Source organism: Saimiri boliviensis, chromosome 2 (genome assembly GCF_048565385.1).
Source record: "Saimiri boliviensis isolate mSaiBol1 chromosome 2, mSaiBol1.pri, whole genome shotgun sequence".
Lineage (NCBI taxonomy): Eukaryota > Metazoa > Chordata > Mammalia > Primates > Cebidae > Saimiri > Saimiri boliviensis.
The window spans coordinates 53,821,333-53,841,981 of NC_133450.1; the positions used below are offsets into that span (position 1 = coordinate 53,821,333).

A 20,649-nucleotide genomic window follows, 5' to 3' on the forward strand; every position below is an offset into this window, starting at 1 on the left:
AGTCTCTAAAAATAATAAATAAAAATAAAAGATAAAACTAAATTAAAAATTTTAAAATAATGAGGCCGGAGGTGGTGGCTCATGCCTGTAATCCCAGCACTTTGGGATGCCAAGGCAGGTGGATCACCTGAGGTCAGGAGTTCGAGATCAGCCTTGCCAACATAGCAAAACCCCCATCTCTACTAAAAATATAAAATTAGCCAGGCTTGGTGGCACATGCCTATTGTTCCAGCTACCCAGGAGGCTAAGGCACAAGAATTGCTTGAACCTGGGAGGTGAAGGTAGGAGTGAGCTGTGATAGCGCCATTGCACCCCAGCCTGCGTGACAAGAGCAAAACTCTCAAATAAAATAAAATTAAAAATTAAAAAATAATAAAGCAGGATTAACCAGACATCCTAGGAGTACAATTACCCTAAAATATCACCCAATTGAATACAAAACTGTCATTTTAACAATTCGTCTCTTTAAGTCAAATATACCCAGATTTGACTCTCTTCAGATATTTCCAAAGCAGAGGCAATTATCTTTTAAATTCAGATATTTTTCTTCAATACACTTATGATGAGCATGAGATACAAACTAGCTGAGAACGAGTCTAAACCCCATTCTTCTACCCTCCTTGGTTGGCCTTTCCAAAAAGAAAAAAATAATAAAGACAGAGTAACTTCTCTTAAATGTTTCAAAACAAAATAATTAAGATGAAGCTGGGTAAACAACCATGAAACTCAATGAGGTATTTCCTTTATTTTTTAATAGTTATAGACTCAGGGTCTGTCATGGAAATAGCTGCATAATTTTGACTGCCAAATCATTCAGTGAAATTACATCACAGAAGAGCTGCCTGTGCCCTGTGGGGGCTCTGAATAGCATGTACCCCTTTGGCCATTTGGAACCTGCCTGCTGAGCTGTGAAGTGGTAGGGTTTTTTTCCATCGTATGGACTCTTTCTAATTATATAGCATCATGACAATTTGCCCAGCTAATTAGGGGAGGTTATCCAACCCTGATTGAGGACACTCAATAAACAATAATGAAAAAGATAGCTTTAATTGTCCTAAGGCTCGAAATTTCTTCCACTAAAAATATCAGGGGCAGTGGCTAGATGACTGGATTTCTAAGAAAAGGGTAATTCTCTTTTTGAGGGAAGGGAGTAAATCTTGAAAGTCGCCATGAAAATAAACATGAAAAACCTCCCTGCCAACAAATGTTATTTGGTCTCTTTCCCTCCAGAAGACATTCAGGTAGTAAAGGGAATGAATCAGCACTCCTTAGTTAACACTCCTTAGTTGCCTGATAGAAATGCTAAGTCATTCCAATCAGGTAGATAGTTGTGTTTAAGACTACTACACTAGTTGGCTTCCAAGTGTTGGTAGTGTATTTGTTCTCAGTATAAAATGGTATGGGAATACTTTCCAACAATAAAAAAGAAAGGAATTACTCTTCTATAATGCCTCATGGATGAATCTCAAAAGCATTATGTGCAGTGAAAAAGCCCCATAATGTATGATTCCATCAGTATGAAATGACCATTAAGGCAAATCTATAGAGACAGGAAATAGATTAGTGTTTGTCTAGGATTAGTGGTGGAAGAAGGTATTGACTGACAATGGCAAGGAGGGATCATTTTGGGGAGGATGAAAGTGTTCTGAAATTGGCTTGTGATGGTTGTACAGCTCTGCAAATTTACTAAACATCATTGTACACTCAAAATGGATGATTTTATGGCATGTAAATTATAACTACATAAGACTATTTGAAAAAGTTGATATCATACCAGGAAGATTAGCGTCTGGGTCTGGGTCTGGTTCTTCCGCTGCCATGCAGGTGGCTTGTCACTGACACTCCTCAAGAATTCTGCTCGTTCACCATTTCCATTTATAAAACGTTAGCGGGATGGTGGGGGGAGAAGGAGAACACATCAAATCTGAGATTCTGTGCAGTCACAAGACACCAAGTCTGGGAATTTGGAAAGACAATCAGGCATAAACATTCTTCCTGGGGTGAAAAAGAAGCAAAGGTACCGCCTGTCCGGGATCTGGACCATCTCCCACGCGTGGCCCTAGTCAGGAGCTCAAATGGAGCCACTGGGGAAAGTTGGACCCCAGAAGAAACAAAGGCGCAAGGCCGAATCCCTAAGGTCCAAAAGATTAGCAGTCAGTTGACAGGGTTTCTAACGAAAACGGGGCATGCATTGACCAAACCCAGGGTGGTTTTACTTCAGAAGTAGGAATTCTGTTTCCACCAGAGTACCAAGTTGGGAAGTTCGGTTCTCACGCCGCGTGGACCTGGCAGCATCGGGGCGGGTGGCGGCCGCCGCTGCCCAGCAGCCCTGATCCGCGAAGAACAGAACTGACAAGGCCGCTGCTCCCGCCGTCGGGCCCTCCCGCACTCATTGAGACGACGGCGCGGGGACCTCCGTGATCCCTCCAGGGACACGCGCCGCGTCCAGGTGGCCGAGCCCGCGCTGCTGGAGGAGGCGCCTCCGCGCCGGCCTCGCCCCAGGACCGGGAGGGGGCGAGGGTGGAGCTGGACGGTCGCCGCCCAGCCCGGGGGGACCGGCTCCCGCGCCCTCTCGCGCCCCCAGTACCCCCAACACAGTGCTCATGCGCGCGGCCCAGCCTTTATAACTGCCGCGAGGGCCGCGCCTTCCGCACTTCGGCGCAACCAGGCGGATCTCGCGCAGGTGCGGAGTCCCGGGCTGCGGGCTCAGGAACAAGGGATCCCTGACGCCTCTGTCCCTGTTTCTCGTTCGCTCCCAGCCTGTCAGTCTTGGTATTGGCGCCCCCTCCCCGCTGCGGGGTTGCACACTGTTCCTGGGCTTGGCTCGATTTGCCACCGAGGCGCCTCCTGCAGACCTAGAGGGGCGCTGGCCGAGAGCAGCGGCTCGTCTGTGTCCTCTGTCCCCTGCGCCGCGTCCGGGGGTCCGAGGGGTGCGGGGCTCTGAGGAGGTGGCGCGCGGGGTCCCCCGCACCCCGGCTTTGCCCGCATTCTCCCTCTCTCCCAGGTCGGAGCAGCATCTCAGTCACCATGTCTGCAGCCTGGATCCCGACTGTCTGCCTCGGTGGGTGAGCCCCCCCTCACGACCCCAGCTCCTTGCTCCGCGGGCTGGAGGCTGGAGTCAGCCCTCGCACTTATCTCTTCACAGGTGTGTGTCTGCTGCTGCTGCCGGGGCCCATGGGCAGCGAGGGAGCCGGTGAGTCGGGGAGCTGGGGTGAGTCCAGGCGGTCGCAGGGGCTGAGCACTAGCGGGTACTAGCGGGACTCAGATCCAGCCCCCTGGGCGTCGGCCCGAGAGCCCGAGAAAGAACGCGCGAAGGTTGGAGCCGCTGTGTGACGCGCCCGCCTTAACTCCCGCAGCCGATCTGCTGCTCACCTGTTTCTCCCACGGGAAGGGGCCCCTAGGGTCCAGTGGGGGGACGTTCTCCCAGAGCACTAGGAAGAACGCCTCCTCCAGGCCAACCCACAGCCCCAGACCCCAGACACACCAAGCGCGGGCAGGAGGACTTGAGCCCCGCGGAGGAGCGCACGCGTTCCGGGCTCCGCTGCGTTGGGGGCGGAGGAGAAGCCTCCAGACCCGACTTCAGGATGCAGTGGCCGAGAGAGAGGGAGGCGAACGTCGCTGTCCCACCTTGTTTGACTCGCTAGCAATGTTTCTAGGTATAACCTCTGTAATCGGAAGCACTTGCGGTCTCATTCCACACGCGAGAGTCTTAAAAGTTTGTACCAAGTGTAGAGAGGCCCGGGTATGGGTGTGTGGTTTGGTGTATTTTCTACGATGTAAAAAGGCAGCGCTTTCCTAAGATCTACCGTTTGTTTTCCTTGAAAGTAGAAATGAGGGTAAGTATCGCACACGGCTGTATTTCTCCCGCTGCACTTAAAAGTCAGTGTTCGCCGCTAAACGCGGTGGGTCTTGGCACCGCATTCTGCTGCCACTCCCACCTCAGCGGAAATGGGAGAAAGGATTAAGGCTGTTTGATGATAGGTAAGAGGCTGTCTGGGGGTCAGGATTCTAACTTCTCAGCTCTCTAGACTGTTTCAGAGCTAAGAAATGGGCATTGCGCCTGCATCCTTCCTTCTCTTCCATGGAATGTAAAGTCCAGGGTACCGGTCACCACAAAGCGCACAGAGGAGGGTGTTTGTCAGAGGCAAGGTACTCAGTTGGGCAGATGACCAGAAAGTATTCCTCTGCCTTGGAAAAAAGGTCTTGAAATTAATGTATGTTTCAGAAAGTTTTGGATAAACACAACTTCCCATGTTTGAAAAATAGTATTTAATAACATTAATCTCAATTTAGTATTGACAGTAAATTAACATGTTAGGTTATCTTGTTACTTGCTGCCAAGAACTTGTCTCTTCCTAGCATCATTTATAGTAAACTTTGATTCTTTAACTTGAAACTATTAACAGTGCTGTCTAAAAATGCATCCACTGCCTTTTTGGACAGATCTGGAGAGGGAATAATCAGGTTCAAGTTAGATAAAAATGCTCTATTCTGAAGGGATTGATTTTTCTGTTTTCTGTCCTTCAGGAGTTGTAGAATGTTGTTCGGGCAAATTAATCCCACGACTTTAATTTTCTCATCTATAAAGTGAATAATCGAGTAAAATAACTTTCTGTGAATCTAAGCATCTTTTTGCTGGTTTCCTTAACATGTGATTTTAAGGATCTGCATTTGTAGGCTAACTAGGATAAATGGTCCTATGTAGGAAAGAATGGCTTTGATTTGTGCACGTCTATGAAAATATTCCACAAAGGCTCAATCCAGATTTACTGTCTTCACCTCAAGCAACTATGTACACCGTGTCACCAAAGTTGAGATTTAAAATTTTTTTCTTTGGGAGACAAGATCTCATTCTGTCACCCAGGATGGAGTACAGTGATACAATCATAGCTCACTGCAAACTTGAACTCCTGTGCTCAAGCAATCCTCCCACCTCAGCCTCTCTAGTAGCTGGGAGTACGGGCATGAACCACCATGTGTGACCATTTAAAAAAAATTTTTTTTTATAGGAGATGAGGTCTCGCTATGTTGTCTAGACTGGTCCTGGGCTCCTGGACTCAAGAAGATCCTCTCATCTTGGCCTGCTAACATGCTGGGATTATAGGCAGGCATGAGCTACCATGCCCAGCCAAGATTTTTTCTATTTTTAGAATTAATAAATATTAAGTGACTTTTATTTTCTAGTGCAGATATATTTCCAATTATGTATTTCCAACCTGATTAAGAACCGAGAAGCCAGACACAGTGGCATACATGTAATCCCAGCTACTAGGGAGTTGGAGATGGATCACTTGAGCTCTGGAATCTGCGCTTAGCTTGGGCAACTTGGCAAGTCCCCATTTCAAAAACAAAAGCAAAACAAAAAACAGAACTTTCACATTAGACTTTTATAGTAGCTGGGTACTATGTTAAATTGGAAAACAACCTTGTGGCTTGCCAAAATCTGGAATAGTTTGGAATGGTATGTAAGTCAATATTCTTAACTAGAAGTGTAGAAATTATGGAAGTAAAACTTAAATCTCACATGGTCGTCTCCCCACCACTATGCCCCAAGAAGTCCTAAGAATGCTTACAATATTATCTCCTCTCTCTTTAGCTCCCATTGCTATCACATGTTTTACCAGAGGCTTGGACATCAGGAAAGAGAAAGCCGATGTCCTTTGCCCAGGGGGCTGCCCTCTTGAGGAATTCTCCGTGTATGGGAACATAGTATATGCTTCTGTATCGAGTATATGTGGGGCTGCTGTCCACAGGTAAGCCCAAACACACCAGGGTGGGAGAGAAATGCATACATGATTATTTCCTTTCCTGCTTTAGCCATTAGAATCCCTTTCCTCCCTGCATTCTTTCTTTTGGTGCCATTGTGACCACAGAAAATGGATATATTTTCAAGGTTCTCCTGAATATACTTGAAACACCAAATACATATGGGAAGTTTTCTGACAAAAAGCAAATTGCATTACTTCTTGATGGCTAGATTCCTGTGATTCTAAAACATTTTTAATCATGTGATATATTACTGAGTTATTACTATATGCCAGCTATTGTTTTAACTTCCACCACAACTCTACAAGGTAGGTAGAATTTTACTCAAGTTACAGATGAAGAAAGTGAACTCAGAGAGTTGTCAAGTATCTTACAACTCAAGTTAGATTTGAGTTGTCAAGTTTTCAAGTGCCTATGGTTAGCAAGTGCCATGCTATCCTGCAGAATAGCCAGTATGATACTTTAAAAATAAAAATGCAATCCAAGAGCATGTAGTTAAAGTGAGTATCTCAGGAAAATTGTTTGGTGCTCTGAATTTCTAAGTTGTAGGTAATGGAATATTACAAATGTATTCTTATCAACACTTAAGAAGTTTAACCACACAACCATTTTTTCCAGGCAAATTTTGTTATGTGTAAACAAGTTGGTTTTTTTTTTTTTTTTTTTTTTTTTTTGAGACAGAGTTTCGCTCTCATTACCCAGGCTGGAGTGCAATGGCGCGATCTCGGCTCACCGCAACCTCCGCCTCCTGGGTTCAGGCAATTCTCCTGCCTCAGCCTCCTGAGTAGCTGGGATTACAGGCACGTGCCACCATGCCCAGCTAATTTTTTGTATTTTTAGTAGAGACGGGGTTTCACTATGTTGACCAGGATGGTCTCGATCTCTTGACCTCGTGATCCACCTGCCTCGGCCTCCCAAAGTGCTGGGATTACAGGCTTGAGCCACCGCGCCCGGCCTTAAACAAGTTTTTAAAAGGCTAGCAGCAGCCGGGTATGGTGGCTAATCCCATCAGTTTGGGAGGCTGAGGCGGGCAGATCACTTGAGGTCAGGTGTTCGAGACCAGCCTGGCCAACACGGTGAAATCCTGTCTCTACTAAAAATACAAAAATTAGACAAATATGGTGTGTGTGCCTGTAATCCCAGCTACTCAGGAGGCTGAGGCAGGAGAATTGCTTGAACCCAAGAGGCAGAGGTTGCAGTGAGCTGAGATCGTGCCACTGCTCTCCTGCCTGGGCTACAGAGCTAGACTCTATCTCAATCCATCCATTCATCAATCAATCAATAGCAGCATCTTTATATTATTTCCCTGATGAGCTATTTTCTTGATTAATCAAGGCAATAGATACAACATGGCGCTATAAGTCAGTGGGATGCCCTGAAAAAGTGTGAATAGTGTCTCACCTGCTTTTCTTGTGTTGCAGGGGAGTAATCAGCAACTCAGGGGGACCTGTGCGAGTCTATAGCCTACCTGGTCGAGAAAACTATTCCTCAGTAGATGCCAATGGCATCCAGTCTCAAATGCTTTCTAGATGGTCTGCTTCTTTCACAGTGACTAGTAGGTATAATTGTTCTCTCTCTGCAATATTCTCCCACCCCCACAAAAGTTTTCTGCTTTTCTTCGCTCAGCCTTTTTAAACCTGATGGAATAACCTGTGATCAAGAGTGAAGTTGACAATAGAGGTAAACTGTAGGTTAGACTGAGGGATCAAGTACCCACTGAAACCAAATTTAGGTGACTAGAAGACAATCTTACTGGCGGATGATGGCAATAGAAACTTGAATTATCTGCAGAATGCCAAAGAACTGAAAAACTACTGAATGATCCTTTAAAGATACAATGGATAAGCATTTTGGTTCTCTGAAACTAGCATGCAGCAGGATGTTTGTAACTACCATTACCATTACCCTGTTACATTTGTCATCATAGAGAGCCCTGAATTAGATTCTTAATACTTTGTTAAAGAAGGAAACGGAAAAAAATAAGCTTATTTTTATTTTAACAGAAGGCAAAAGTAGTACACAGGAGGCCACAGGACAAGCAGTGTCCACAGCACATCCACCAACAGGTATGTACTATGAAACCTATCTCCTAGTTGCCCAGCACAGCATTTGGAAGTTAGGAATAAATGTGTTATTGATAGAAGATTTTCATAAAGAAATTTGATATTAAAGAGAAACAAAGCAAATATCTTAAGTTTACTGGTATATTACATATGGAAACATTCCATTTTATGTATATATTTTAAAGCTAGGATCTCACTCTGTTGCTCAAGCTGGAGTGCAGCGGTACAGTCATAGCTCATTGCAGCCTTAAACTCCTAGGCTCAAGAAATCTTCTCACCTTGGTCTCCCGAGTAGGTGGTACTACAGGCACATGCCACCACACCCAGCTAATTTTTTCACTTTTTTCTAGAGACAGAAGTCTAGCTCTGATGCCCAGGCTGGTTTTGAACTCCTGACCTCATACAGTCCTCCTATTTCAGCCTCCCAAAGTTCTGAGATTACAGGCATGAGCCACTGCACCTAGCCCAATAATTCTCTTAAAGTCCTCCTGTCTTCTCCCAGATTTGATAAACCACACCTAAGAAATGGTCAAAGTACCATGAACTTCTAGTTCCATTTGCTTCATTAAATTCTATTACTGTACTGTCATGTGAATAAAAGGAATGTGTGTCTATCATGAGAAATAGCCAGAGATCCCCTTATACATGACTATGGCAATTTTAAAGTCAAAGATATTAAGAACATTAGGATCTAATGTTGATCCTAACGTTTCTGCCTCACCTGTGGGTTTGGCGTATCAAAGTCCTGGATTAGAGGCATGTCAAATATGTAAGCCTACATACTGATTTGTTTATTTGTTGAGTCATTGCTTTCCCTAGTCCAGAAAATCCTGAGGAAACTAATTTTTTTTTTTTTTTTTTTTTTTTTTGAGACGGAGTTTCGCTCTTGTTACCCAGGCTGGAGTGCAATGGGGCGATCTCGGCTCACCGCAACCTCCGCCTCCTGGGCTCAGGCAATTCTCCTGTCTCAGCCTCCTAAGTAGCTGGGATTACAGGCATGCGCCACCACGCCCAGCTAGTTTTTTTTTTTTTTTTTGTATTTTTAGTAGAGACGGGGTTTCACTATGTTGACCAGGATGGTCTCGATCTCCCGACCTCGTGATCCACCCGCCTCGGCCTCCCAAAGTGCTGGGATTACAGGCTTGAGCCACCGCGCCCGGCCGGAAACTAATTTTTTTTAAAGTCCTTTCAAGAATGGCAGTCTGTTGTTATAAGCTTCTCCTCATGTGAATTTCTTGCTATATAACCATATTCCTTTTGTTAATGCCAAGTGCATCCTTTATTTCAGGTAAACGACTAAAGAAAACACCCGAGAAGAAAACTGGCAATAAAGGTAAAAATGAAGATCACCATCTGTGAAGGTAGCTTTTTCCCTCCCTCTTCTTGAGACAGCTAATAAGGGGATTGGTTTTGGTGTTCGCAGATTGTAAAGCAGACATTGCATTTCTGATTGATGGAAGCTTTAATATTGGGCAGCGCCGATTTAATTTACAGAAGAATTTTGTTGGAAAGGTGGCTCTAATGTTGGGAATTGGAACAGAAGGACCACATGTGGGCCTTGTTCAAGCCAGGTACCAACCTTGTTAAAATGGGAGATTTTTTAAAAATTATGTATTTATTTTGTAATAGACATATAATAATTATGTATACTTATGGGATAGTGATGTTTTCAGGTATACAATGTATAGTGGTCAAATCAGAGCAATTAGCATATCCATCACCTCAAATACTGATCATTTCTTTGTGTTGGATACATTAAAAATCAAATGAGGCCTGGCACAGTGGCTCACACCTATAATCCCAGCACTCTGGAGGTCAAGGTGTGTGGGTGTGTAATCCCAGCTACTTGGGAGGCTAAGGCAGGAGAATTACTCGAACCCAGGAGGCAGAGGTTGCAGTGAGCCAAGATTGTACCACTGCACTCCAGCCTGGGTGGCAGTAAGACTCTGTCTCATTAAAAAAAAAAAAAAAAAAAAAAAAAAAAAAAAAAAAAGTCAAATGAGAGGATATTTGAATGATGTCTTGAATCATGACCAATGATCGATCCTTTTAGTGGGTAAATGTCAGTTCAGCATAAACATTTTGAGTTATGGACACAATGGATTCCCAAACTGTAAGCTCAGAATCTAAGACTGCCTGGGCAGACTGAGTAGATCTGAGTGCCTCCTTTTTGGAACAAAGAATTTAGAAAACTGTGTGCTATCTATGTAAGAACCAGAAGGTAGACTGGAGAGTCTTATTGCTTACACAAGTCACCTTTGCTTATCTACTCTGCTCAATTCCTAATTTCTCTTTTCTGAAGAAAGAAGCAGTGATAGATGTCTGTTCCACCTCCCTATTCTGTTGTTATTCTTTTTAGCTCTTTTTATATTCTCTTGGTTGGTGATCTGAAGCATAACCTTTCTAAAGCACAAAAAATAAAATTCCCTCAAACATATGCCCTAGCCCAGGCTGGAATGCAGTGGCATGATCTCCACTCACTATAACCTCTGCCTCCCAGATTCAAGCGATTTTCCTGCCTCAGCCTCCTGACTAGCTGGGATTACAGGCACACACTACCACAACTGGCTAATTTTTGTATTTTTAGTAGACATGAGGTTTCACCATGTTGGCCAGGCTGGTCTCAAACTTCTGACCTCAGGTGATCCACGCACCTCAGCCTCCCAAAGTGCTAGGATTATAGGTGTGAACCACCATACCTGGCCTGTTCAGTATTTTAAGGAAATATTTGACTGTGTATATTATTTTTTAAAAGCTCAGACTAGAAAAAATTCCTTGCATACTGTTTCTTCATCCTTTAGTATTTTGAACATTTTCTCATATCACAAATATTCATCAAAAATATTTCATAATATTCCTCTGCATGATTATTTAGTCATTCTTTTATTGTTTTTTCACTACATTACACACTACATTGTGATAAACATCCTTATATCATCTTTGTGCCCATCTCTGATTATTTCATCAGGTTAGATTTCTAGGAGTGAGATTCTGACTTAAGGCCTCTGATATAAATAGTGAAATTGAGCCATGCACAGTAGTTCATGCCTGTAGTACCAGCTGCTCGGAAGGCTGAGGTGTGAGGATCTCTCGAGCCCAGGAGTTCAAGGCTGCAGTAAGCTATGATGGCACCACTGCACTCCAGCCTGGGCAACAGAGCAAGGCCCCATTTCTAAAAAAACAAACAGTGAAATTGCTTCCTAGAAAGGTCAACTAGTTTAAACTACTAACAGCAGTGTATAAGGGTATATAAACAGTACTATTACAAATATTAATTTCTATTTCATTTATTATTTTTTACAATTGGCTTGCTCTTTAGATAGATTTTTTTGGTGTGAGAAGAAAATTTAACTGTTTTTACATAATTCAGCCATTTGTCTCTGACCTTTAAAAAACAATGGGTTCCTTATTTCATTGACTTATGGTATCACATTTATACCTGAGTTTGAGCAAATCTATTTCTTTGATTCATATGCTAATCCTTTTTTTCTATACTGCTTTAATTATCATAGTTTTATTGCACATTTTGCCATCCCATGAATCAAATTCCCTTGCAGTACTTTTTGTCCTATACTTTTTTCTGACTTCTTTGACCCAATTCTTTTTGAAGATGAAAGCTTCATTACCTTGTAGATGCATACAAATACTAGCTTCTTGTAACTTCCTGGTTTGTAGTTTTTCTCTTTTAGAAAGACCATTAGAATAAACCATGTCAAGTTTATATATAAGTCAAAGAATAGAATATATCTGCTATAGTATACAAAAATGAGACTCATTTCATTAATCATAATCTGGATAGTTGAAAAGTGACAAGTGAAAAGATTTTCAACCCATAAAATCTGATTTTGTGATCCAGTATTCCATCAGGTATGTATGCAGAATTACAGTCAGTATTATACTTCTCCCTCAAAAAGCTTGACTTAATAAAACAGCTACTGATAATGCTAAGATCTTAAAATTCTGCACTATGAAATATTGACTCATCTAGAAAATAAACACTACAAATTGTGCTTTGGTTGTTTATACTCAAGAAGGTCTCTGATGAACACAGAGTAGTTATATAAAATAAATTCCTTTAATATTAAATATGGGAAATGAGATCTCAAAACTCTTACAATACACATAATTTTAAGATCCACAAATGTCATTGTTACCATAAGAAAAATTCAATATTCTAACTTTATAATTCATTTTACCTTTTACCTTAAAAAATGTTGACCATCTCATCAATGAAATTGTTTGTTTTGAACAGAGAGACCTGAGTTAATAGATGCACACTACTTAGAGGCTGTGGGGTTCCACACTGGAACAGACCCTAGTCTGACACCCAGACACCTCCTAATTTAGTTTAGCTACCTGGTGCCCAACTCTGTGGACTTCTGTTAAACCCGAGGCCCTAAGCCAAGCCTGGTTTTAAGTGTTCCATATAGTTTAGGCATGGACTTTGGAGCCAGACAACATGAACTTAAAATGCAGCTTTGGTTCATCAGGCAAACTCCCTAAATACTCCGAGCCTCAGTTTCTTCATTTACACAACTGGGATAATAATTCCAACCTTGTAGAGCTATAATAAAATAAGGTTACACAAGTGTTATACATTTGGCTATTACCCAGAATATAATAAATCCTCAATATAGCAATTCTTTGTTGCACCTCTGAAATATCCCCAATAATTCAAGTAAAGTTGTAATCCCTTAGTTGACTATGTACTGTGGAATTAAGAAAGTTGTGTGTTTTTTGGTTTTAAAACTATTTTTAAGGCATGTAATGTTGCTTATTTTACCTTCTTAATTCTTCCTGAATAACATTTTCTTTCTTCCACTTAGCGAACATCCCAAAATAGAATTTTACTTGAAAAACTTTACATCAGCCAAAGATGTTTTGTTTGCCATAAAGGAAGTAGGTTTCAGAGGGGGTAATTCCAATACAGGTAAGTAGACTTTGATACCTGGAATGTAATGTAGGAGAGAGTTATCAGTGATCAGACATGTCAAACAATATTATGCTATTTTATATGAGCAGATATGAAATTCCTCCTGGAACTGAAATCTTGGCTAGGTTGGTATTTGATCATCTGAGATAAAATTTCAATTTATAATGGAAAGTATACCAAAGTTGATATTTCTTATTTTAAAAAATATAAAGCATGGTGATTTAGAATTCTCATATGCTGGATTGACTAGATATAACATTGAAGAAATACCTCTTTGTAATGCTAAAAAGAAGCAAAGCAACAGACTTACGTAATGAATGCAGATATGGCAGAAAGAATGATAGTAGCACTACTGTTGCATCTGCAGACAGACTTCTTAGAGGTAATAATCAGTCACCAAAGGCCTACATAGAGAGCACATGTACAGAAGTTGGAATCAGTTTTGTGTTTCTAACTGGTGATTGATGTGAGGTAAGCAAATGTGAGGCTTCTAGGAGGCGGAGGGGGAAGTAATATGGTTTGTGAAGAGAAAAATTAGGCCTGGTAGATAAACTTTCCCAGCTGATGCATCTGTTACTGAACTGGGTTATATATGTTTCTATTTGGGTATGTAACCCCACTCCACTGCCAGTTCTATATAATTCTTAAACTTTGCAGCATCAAATGCTACAGGGAAACAGAAATGTGGTTTGAGCAGTGGTAAATGCTACTCGTTTGCTTCTTTTTCAAACTTAGGAAAAGCCTTGAAACATACTGCTCAGAAATTCTTCACGGTAGATGCTGGAGTAAGAAAAGGGATCCCCAAAGTGGTGGTGGTATTTATTGATGGCTGGCCTTCTGATGACATCGAGGAAGCAGGCATTGTGGCCAGAGAATTTGGTGTCAATGTATTTATAGTTTCTGTGGCCAAGCCTATCCCTGAAGAACTGGGGATGGTTCAGGATGTTTCATTTGTTGACAAGGTAAAGTGGTGAGGGCTATCTTCTGTTACAGTGATAGAGATTCCATTTTGGACCTCTGAGTGCAGTGCTGACTGCCTCTTATCTAGATTAATTTTAACATTCAGGATTTTCCATAGTTTTTAAGAAGAAACAACTTTTGATCCTTTTGGATATCTTTTGTCTCCCCCATTAGGCTGTCTGTCGGAATAATGGCTTCTTCTCTTACCACATGCCCAACTGGTTTGGTACCACAAAATACGTAAAGCCTCTGGTACAGAAGCTGTGCACTCATGAACAGATGATGTGCAGCAAGACCTGTTATAACTCAGTGAACATTGCCTTTCTAATCGATGGCTCTAGCAGTGTTGGAGATAGCAATTTCCGTCTCATGCTTGAATTTGTTTCCAACATAGCCAAGACTTTTGAAATCTCGGACATTGGTGCCAAGATAGCTGCTGTACAGTTTACTTATGATCAGCACATAGAATTCAGTTTCACTGACTATAACACCAAAGAGAATGTCCTAGCTGCTATCAGAAACATCCGCTATATGAGTGGTGGAACAGCTACTGGTGATGCCATTTCCTTTACTGTTAGAAATGTGTTTGGCCCTATAAGGGAGAGCCCCAACAAGAACTTCCTAGTAATTGTCACAGATGGGCAGTCCTATGATGATGTCCAAGGCCCTGCAGCTGCTGCACATGATGCAGGTAAGATCCTTGTTCTTGTAGGAGAAGGGGACTGAAAAGGGGTTCAGTGAATTTTAGGAGTAAATAAAAATTTAAGCATTTATTTCATTGAACAAACACCTGCAGCTTTACCCAATATTAACTGTCAAAGCAGCCCTACTAAAATCATTCTACAGACAAGGAAGCAAACTTCCTGGAAATGACACATCTAGTAAGTGGCAAGGCCAAGATCCAAACTTAGGCATTCTGGCTCCAGAGTCCACACTTCTAACCACTGTATTGTTGGGAGAACTGCCATGAGAACCATGTCATGTTAAGGAAATGTTACAGGTGCTCACGTATAGATCAGACTTGAACTATATCTCCAAATAATCAGTTTATCAAAACCTACCATGAATTTGCCATTCAGTAATTCATCCTAACTTTCTTGAGTGTGAGACAGGTTATTGCTGTCACCAGGCTGGAGTGCAATGGCATGATCATAGCTCACTACAGCCTCCAACTGTTGGGCTCAAGCAATCCTTCTGCATCAGCCTTCCAAGTAGCTAGGACTACAGGCACATGCCACTACCCCTGGCTAATATCTAAATTTTTTTCTGTAGAGATGGGGGTCTCACTTTGTTGCCCAGGCTGGTCTCTAACTCCTGGGCTCAAGTGATCCTCACGCCTTGGCCTCCCAAAGTGCTGGGATTACAGGCTGAGCCACCACACCCAGCCCTTTTATTTCAGTAAGTTTGTCTGGCATGAGTTTCTTAAGATGAGGTCTCCCATAGACTTTACCTATCCCATCAAAACTTCCTTGGCCAGGTGCAGTGGCTCATGCCGTAATCCCGGCACTTCAGGAGGCTGAGGAGGACGGGTCACCTGAGGTCAGGAGATCAAGACCAGCCTGGCCAGCATGGTAAAACCCAGTCTCCACTAAAAATATAAAAAGTAGCTGGATGTGGTAATTCACACCTGTAATCCCAGCTACTCAGGAGGCTGAGGCACAAGTATTGCTTGAACCCAGAAGGCAGAGGTTGCACCAAGCTGAGATCGTGGCATTGCAGTCCAGCCTGGGTGACAGATTCTGTCTCAAAAAGAAAAAAAAAGAAACTTTATTTTTTCCCCCATTAAGATAATGAAAACATACTCTAGTGTTATAAAAGGGTATAAGGAGGATTTCTTTCTTCCTCACCCCAACCTTTATATTACTTTTGGCACAGGCCTCATTCCTGAAGACATTAACATAATGTGTTGTTGAGATCAAATAGGCCAACAAAAAGCTAAGATTCCCTTTCTAAGTATATAACTGAGTGACAGGAACGGAGAATCAATGGACTTGCTTTTTCTATACTCTCTATAACTCCTTTTCCCTACTTAATTCCTAATGACTTAACCTTTTTCCTTTCTACACATTAGTACCTCTGCCAATGTACTTACGTATTTTTACAGATATTGATGAATTATAATTCAGAGAAGACATGCAATTTAAGCTCTACATCTAGGTTATAAAAAGTATTTTTTAGACATCAGCAACTAATCTGTATTGAAAGAAAGACCTGTTTACTATCATATTTCATAATAATAAGCTTATTCAGGCTACAGATAAAGTGAATTAGGTTGATTAAACTTCAGGTCGGACTACACCAAAATTGATTTGTGAAAATTATCCCTTAGGCCGGGCGCGGTGGCTCAAGCCTGTAATCCCAGCACTTTGGGAGGCTGAGGCGGGTGGATCACAAGGTCGAGAGATCGAGACCAACCTGGTCGACATGGTGAAACCCCGTCTCTACTAAAAATACAAAAAATTAGCTGGGCATGGTGGCACGTGCCTGTAATCCCAGCTACTCAGGAGGCTGAGGCAGGAGAATTGCCTGAACCCGGGAGGCGGAGGTTGCGGTGAGCTGAGATCGTGCCATTGCACTCCAGCCTGGGTAACAAGAGCGAAACTCCGTCTCAAAAAAAAAAAAAAAAGAAAATTATCCCTTAGTGACATTGAAAGTTGCAAAAGCCAGAAAATGGGGTAGGATTTTAGGGCTAAATCACAACTGTTTTTATTTTCAAGCTCTTGCTCTTTTGCCCAGGCTGGAGTACAGTGGTGCAATTATTTTTTTTTTAAACTGTAATTATATGCTGGGCTTGAGCTAAACAACCTGAACTAGAATGTAGAACTGAAAAGTGAGGAAAACTGAGGTGCAGGAAATTTTTTTTTTTTTTTTTTTTTTTTTTTTTTTTTTGTGCCAGGGAGTGGGAGTCAGGGAAGGAGATTGGAACAATTGGAAATCGTTCCAGGTAGCTTTTACATCATCTAGACCTGCTGTGTATCTCATGTGTTTACAGCTCTGAGTACTGTATACCACTAGAAGGGGAATGAAGCCTTAGATCTGTAGAGGAGAACTATTACAGAAACTCCAAAAGTTATAGAAAATTGCACCCAGCATTAGATAGACGGTACTCTACACTAAGAATCTGCTAAATGAGGCTAGGTGTGGTGGCTCACGCCTGTAATCCCAGCATTTTGGGAGGCTGAGGCAGACGGATCACTTGAGGCCTGGAATTTGAGACTAGCCTGGACAACACAGTGAAAGCTCATCTTTATAAAAAATTTAAAAATTAGCTGGGCTTGGTGGCACGCACCTGTGGTCCCAGCTACTTGGGAATTGGGGTGCTGAGGAGGATCATTTGAGCTCAGGAAGTTGAGGCTGCAGTGAGGCTCGATTGTACTACTGCACTCCAGCATGGACAAAAGAGCCAGACTCTATCCCCTCGCCAAAATAAAAAGAATCTGCTAAATGAAAACTTCTACAGTTGAGATTGGGGTGAATCCAACTAATGTAGTATCACCCTAAGTAAATGTACAGTTGTACTAAAAGCCTTCTAGTAACTCAAGAGAATGCAAATAGAATACCTCAATGAAACTGGAAATTTCTCGTTTCATAGATACCTCTTGGGCAGTATTTTTTAATCACTACAGTTTTGCTTTGGAATCATAGGCTGACATTTTCCAATTATTACAGTTTGCCAATACAAAGACAGAAATGGAAGATTTGTCATAACCAAAGGACTAGTCACCATTCCTCAGACACTTTGAACACTTTTACCATTTTCTTATCCCATCTCTTGTGCCATTCTTTCTTGCTTTCATGTACTATGACTCTGACTCCAGTATACTGTTTGATGATAGGCCAATCTCATAGGGAAAATTTTCACCATCTCCATTTACTGAAGGATTTTTAAAAAGATACTGTGGATCAGGTTAAAAGCTTTCTTCTTTTCCTAGCTTACTAGGTGTGTTCTGTCATGAATGGATATTGAACTTTATCAAGTATTTCTTATCAGTGTTCATGACTTATCTGTTAATGTGGTGAGCTACAAATACAGCAGAGCTTCTGGTTTGGACCAGTCTTTTGCCACTCTCGTCACAACGACTGTGAACACTTGTTCAGGGATTTAATCGTCCAGAAATTAGCAATCGGTTTTCACTGCAACTATGTAATAGTGTATGGAAAACATACAGACGTAATTCTAAATATAAGGTAGACCTGGTTTTTAATTCACTTTAAAATGTTTCCATTGTAGGAATCACTATCTTCTCTGTTGGTGTGGCTTGGGCACCTCTGGATGACCTGAAAGATATGGCTTCTAAACCGAAGGAGTCTCATGCTTTCTTCACAAGAGAGTTCACAGGATTAGAACCAATTGTTTCTGATGTTATCAGAGGCATTTGTAGAGATTTCTTGGAATCCCAGCAATAATGGTAACATTTTGACAAATGAAAGAAAAAGTACAAGGGGATCCAATGTATAAATCATATTCTCATAATACTGAAATACTTTAGCATAGCAGAATCAGATACAAAAGTGTATTAAATATGGCAACAGCCGTTTAGGCAAATGAGCACTCCTTTAAAGCTACTGCCTTCTGGTTACAATTTACAGTGTACTTTATTTGTTCAAAACACTGCTGTGGCTTCATAATCATGGCCCTTAGAAACTCAGGAAAAGAGGAGATAATCTGGATTAAAACCTTAAGAGTTCCAATGCCTACTAAATGTACTGATATGCAAATTCTATAGCTCAATAAAATAATCTGATACTTAGACCAAAAGCAACCTTCCTTTTCTAACCATTCTGTATTGATTATGTAAGAAAAAAGGAAAGGAGAAAATGGAAAACAGCTCTTTAACATAGTTCATATATATGTATTTTGACCCAAGTGGATATTTTTTTAAAACCAATCAACGATAGCTTATTACTGAAGACTATAAACTCTGTATATAGAAGGGAGTCCTGTATTAAACTGCTTTTGAAGTGTTTACATAACAATTTATGACTAAAAATATCACACTGAATCAGAGCAGGATTGCCAGGTATTTTTCTATTTCTCTCCTTAATTTTATATGTATATAGATATATTTGGCTTATACTGTAAGTTACCTAAGTACTTAAAGGTTAAGTTGGTAAAGTACTTACTGCTTATAAACATTTAGCTTTAAAGACAAAGACATTTCAAATAACTGCAGGAAGAAATACTGTAGTTGGAATATTTAAGCAATAAAACTGCTAGTGAGTTATTGTAAGCTGGCTTACCTTTATTACTGCAAGTGTCTCTTCTGAGGATATGGTAAAAATTCATGTGGAAACACCAATCTGAATTTTAAAAAAAATCATGCAGTAATACCAAGAGTATTTTTTTTTATTTCATTCATTTACTGAGGCCAAAGTGGTTCATGCCTGTAATCCCAGCACTTTGGTAGGCTGAAGTGGGAGAACTGCTTGAGGCCAGGAGTTCAAGACCACCCTGGGCAACACAGCGAGACCACTCAACTCTACAAAAAAAAAAAAAAAAAAATTAGCTAGGTTTGGTGGTGCATGCCTGTAGTCCTACCTACTCAAAGGCTGACGTGGAAGGACTGCTTGAGCTGAGGTGGTCAAGGCTACAGAGAGCCATGATCATACCACTGCACTCCAGCTTGGGTGACAGAACAAGACCCTATCTCCAAAACAAACAAACAAACACACTCACTAAAAAGACACAAAAGTTTATTGAATACCTACTGTTCTAGGCATTATACACAGTCACTACCCGGTTAAACAGTGTAAGATACTTCTGAATACTTGCTTCACCAAAAATGTTCTGTATTTTTTACTTAAAAATGTTTGTGAAGTTAGTTCCTATGAAAGGAGAACATCAGGACGCCCATAATGTGACTTAGATGATTAGCTCACCAAGACCTCTCCCAAATGGCAGAGAAGTGCTTTATCATCCCATCTTGCCTGTCTGTCCTATCTCCTCCTCTCATCCACCTAAGCCCCCTGAGAAAGGTGTTAACTGGTTAGAATATACTCCAGTAAATCTTTTACAAGTCTTACAGTTTTATACCCTGCATAGAAGGAATAAAAGGACAACATGCAGGGAGAAACAGAACTGGAACTGACTATTACTACATAAAAATTTGAATTTGAAAATGGAGTTTGAGAAGACAACCTCCCCCTTTATAAAATGCTACAAATATTACTGAATCATGTAACAAGGATAATTTTAAACATAATAAAAACTGGGTTTAGCATAACATGATTTTTCCCAATGGAGTTTGAGAAGACAACCCCCCCTTTATAAAATGCTACAAATATGACTGAATCATGTAACAAGGATAATTTTAATTAAACATCATAAAAACTGAGCTTAGCATAACATGATTTTTCCCCAGTGAGTAGACCAAAAGCTCTCAGCCAGGAGTACAACCTCTTGGAAAGTTAAGCTTTAATGAAAACCTGGCTACCAGTCATCAGCCCCTTTAAGAAAGCGGTCTTTTTCTTTAATTTTATAATGGACAAAGTCACCTGACATAACCAGGGAATAGCAGCAAGAGAGCAGAAATCAGAACTTTAATTTACTATCAATAATTTTATGAGTAAACATAATCAAGATAATGGTTATCTATAGGAGACAGAGTAAAAAGGAAAGATGTATTACAATCCAACTTAAGCAGGCATGCTTAGATTTCAAATATGCAAGCCCATTTATAACTTAATTCATTAAATGCAATGTTAGTCTCCAATGGCTAAGTTAGCTAGTTTGAAATAATGAGAAAAGCAACATGAAATATGAGGCAGAATATGATTAACTATTCATATAAGGGAAAAAGTCAACATATTAAAATTTGTATAAAGTACTATTTAATGGTGAAATTAATCTATATAATTTCCCATGTCTCAAATGGAAGCACACATAATGAAAATAAGACATACTTTTTGCATACCTTTAGTCTCTTC

At 41.1% G+C, this 20,649-nt stretch overlaps 1 protein-coding gene across 3 annotated transcripts; it reads left to right on the plus strand.

The window, feature by feature from the left end:
• Positions 1–2,605: 2,605 nt before the first annotated feature.
• COCH (cochlin) lies at positions 2,606–18,954 on the plus strand. 3 transcript variants are annotated; one of them, XM_074393314.1, is made up of 12 exons: positions 2,606–2,683; positions 3,005–3,061; positions 3,146–3,211; positions 5,597–5,753; positions 7,188–7,321; positions 7,770–7,832; positions 9,118–9,162; positions 9,253–9,400; positions 12,656–12,759; positions 13,498–13,724; positions 13,897–14,413; positions 17,954–18,947. In XM_074393314.1, exons 2-12 carry the CDS (start codon positions 3,028–3,030, stop codon positions 18,127–18,129), a joined length of 1,671 nt encoding a protein of 556 aa, XP_074249415.1. In that variant the 5' UTR covers positions 2,606–2,683; positions 3,005–3,027; the 3' UTR covers positions 18,130–18,947. The 3 variants fall into 3 exon arrangements, with proteins under 3 accessions (XP_074249415.1, XP_010333274.1, XP_074249416.1); XM_010334972.2 differs by having other exon boundaries at positions 2,607–2,683; positions 3,146–3,193; positions 17,954–18,954; XM_074393315.1 differs by having other exon boundaries at positions 2,632–2,772.
• The last annotated feature ends 1,695 nt before the right edge of the window (positions 18,955–20,649 follow it).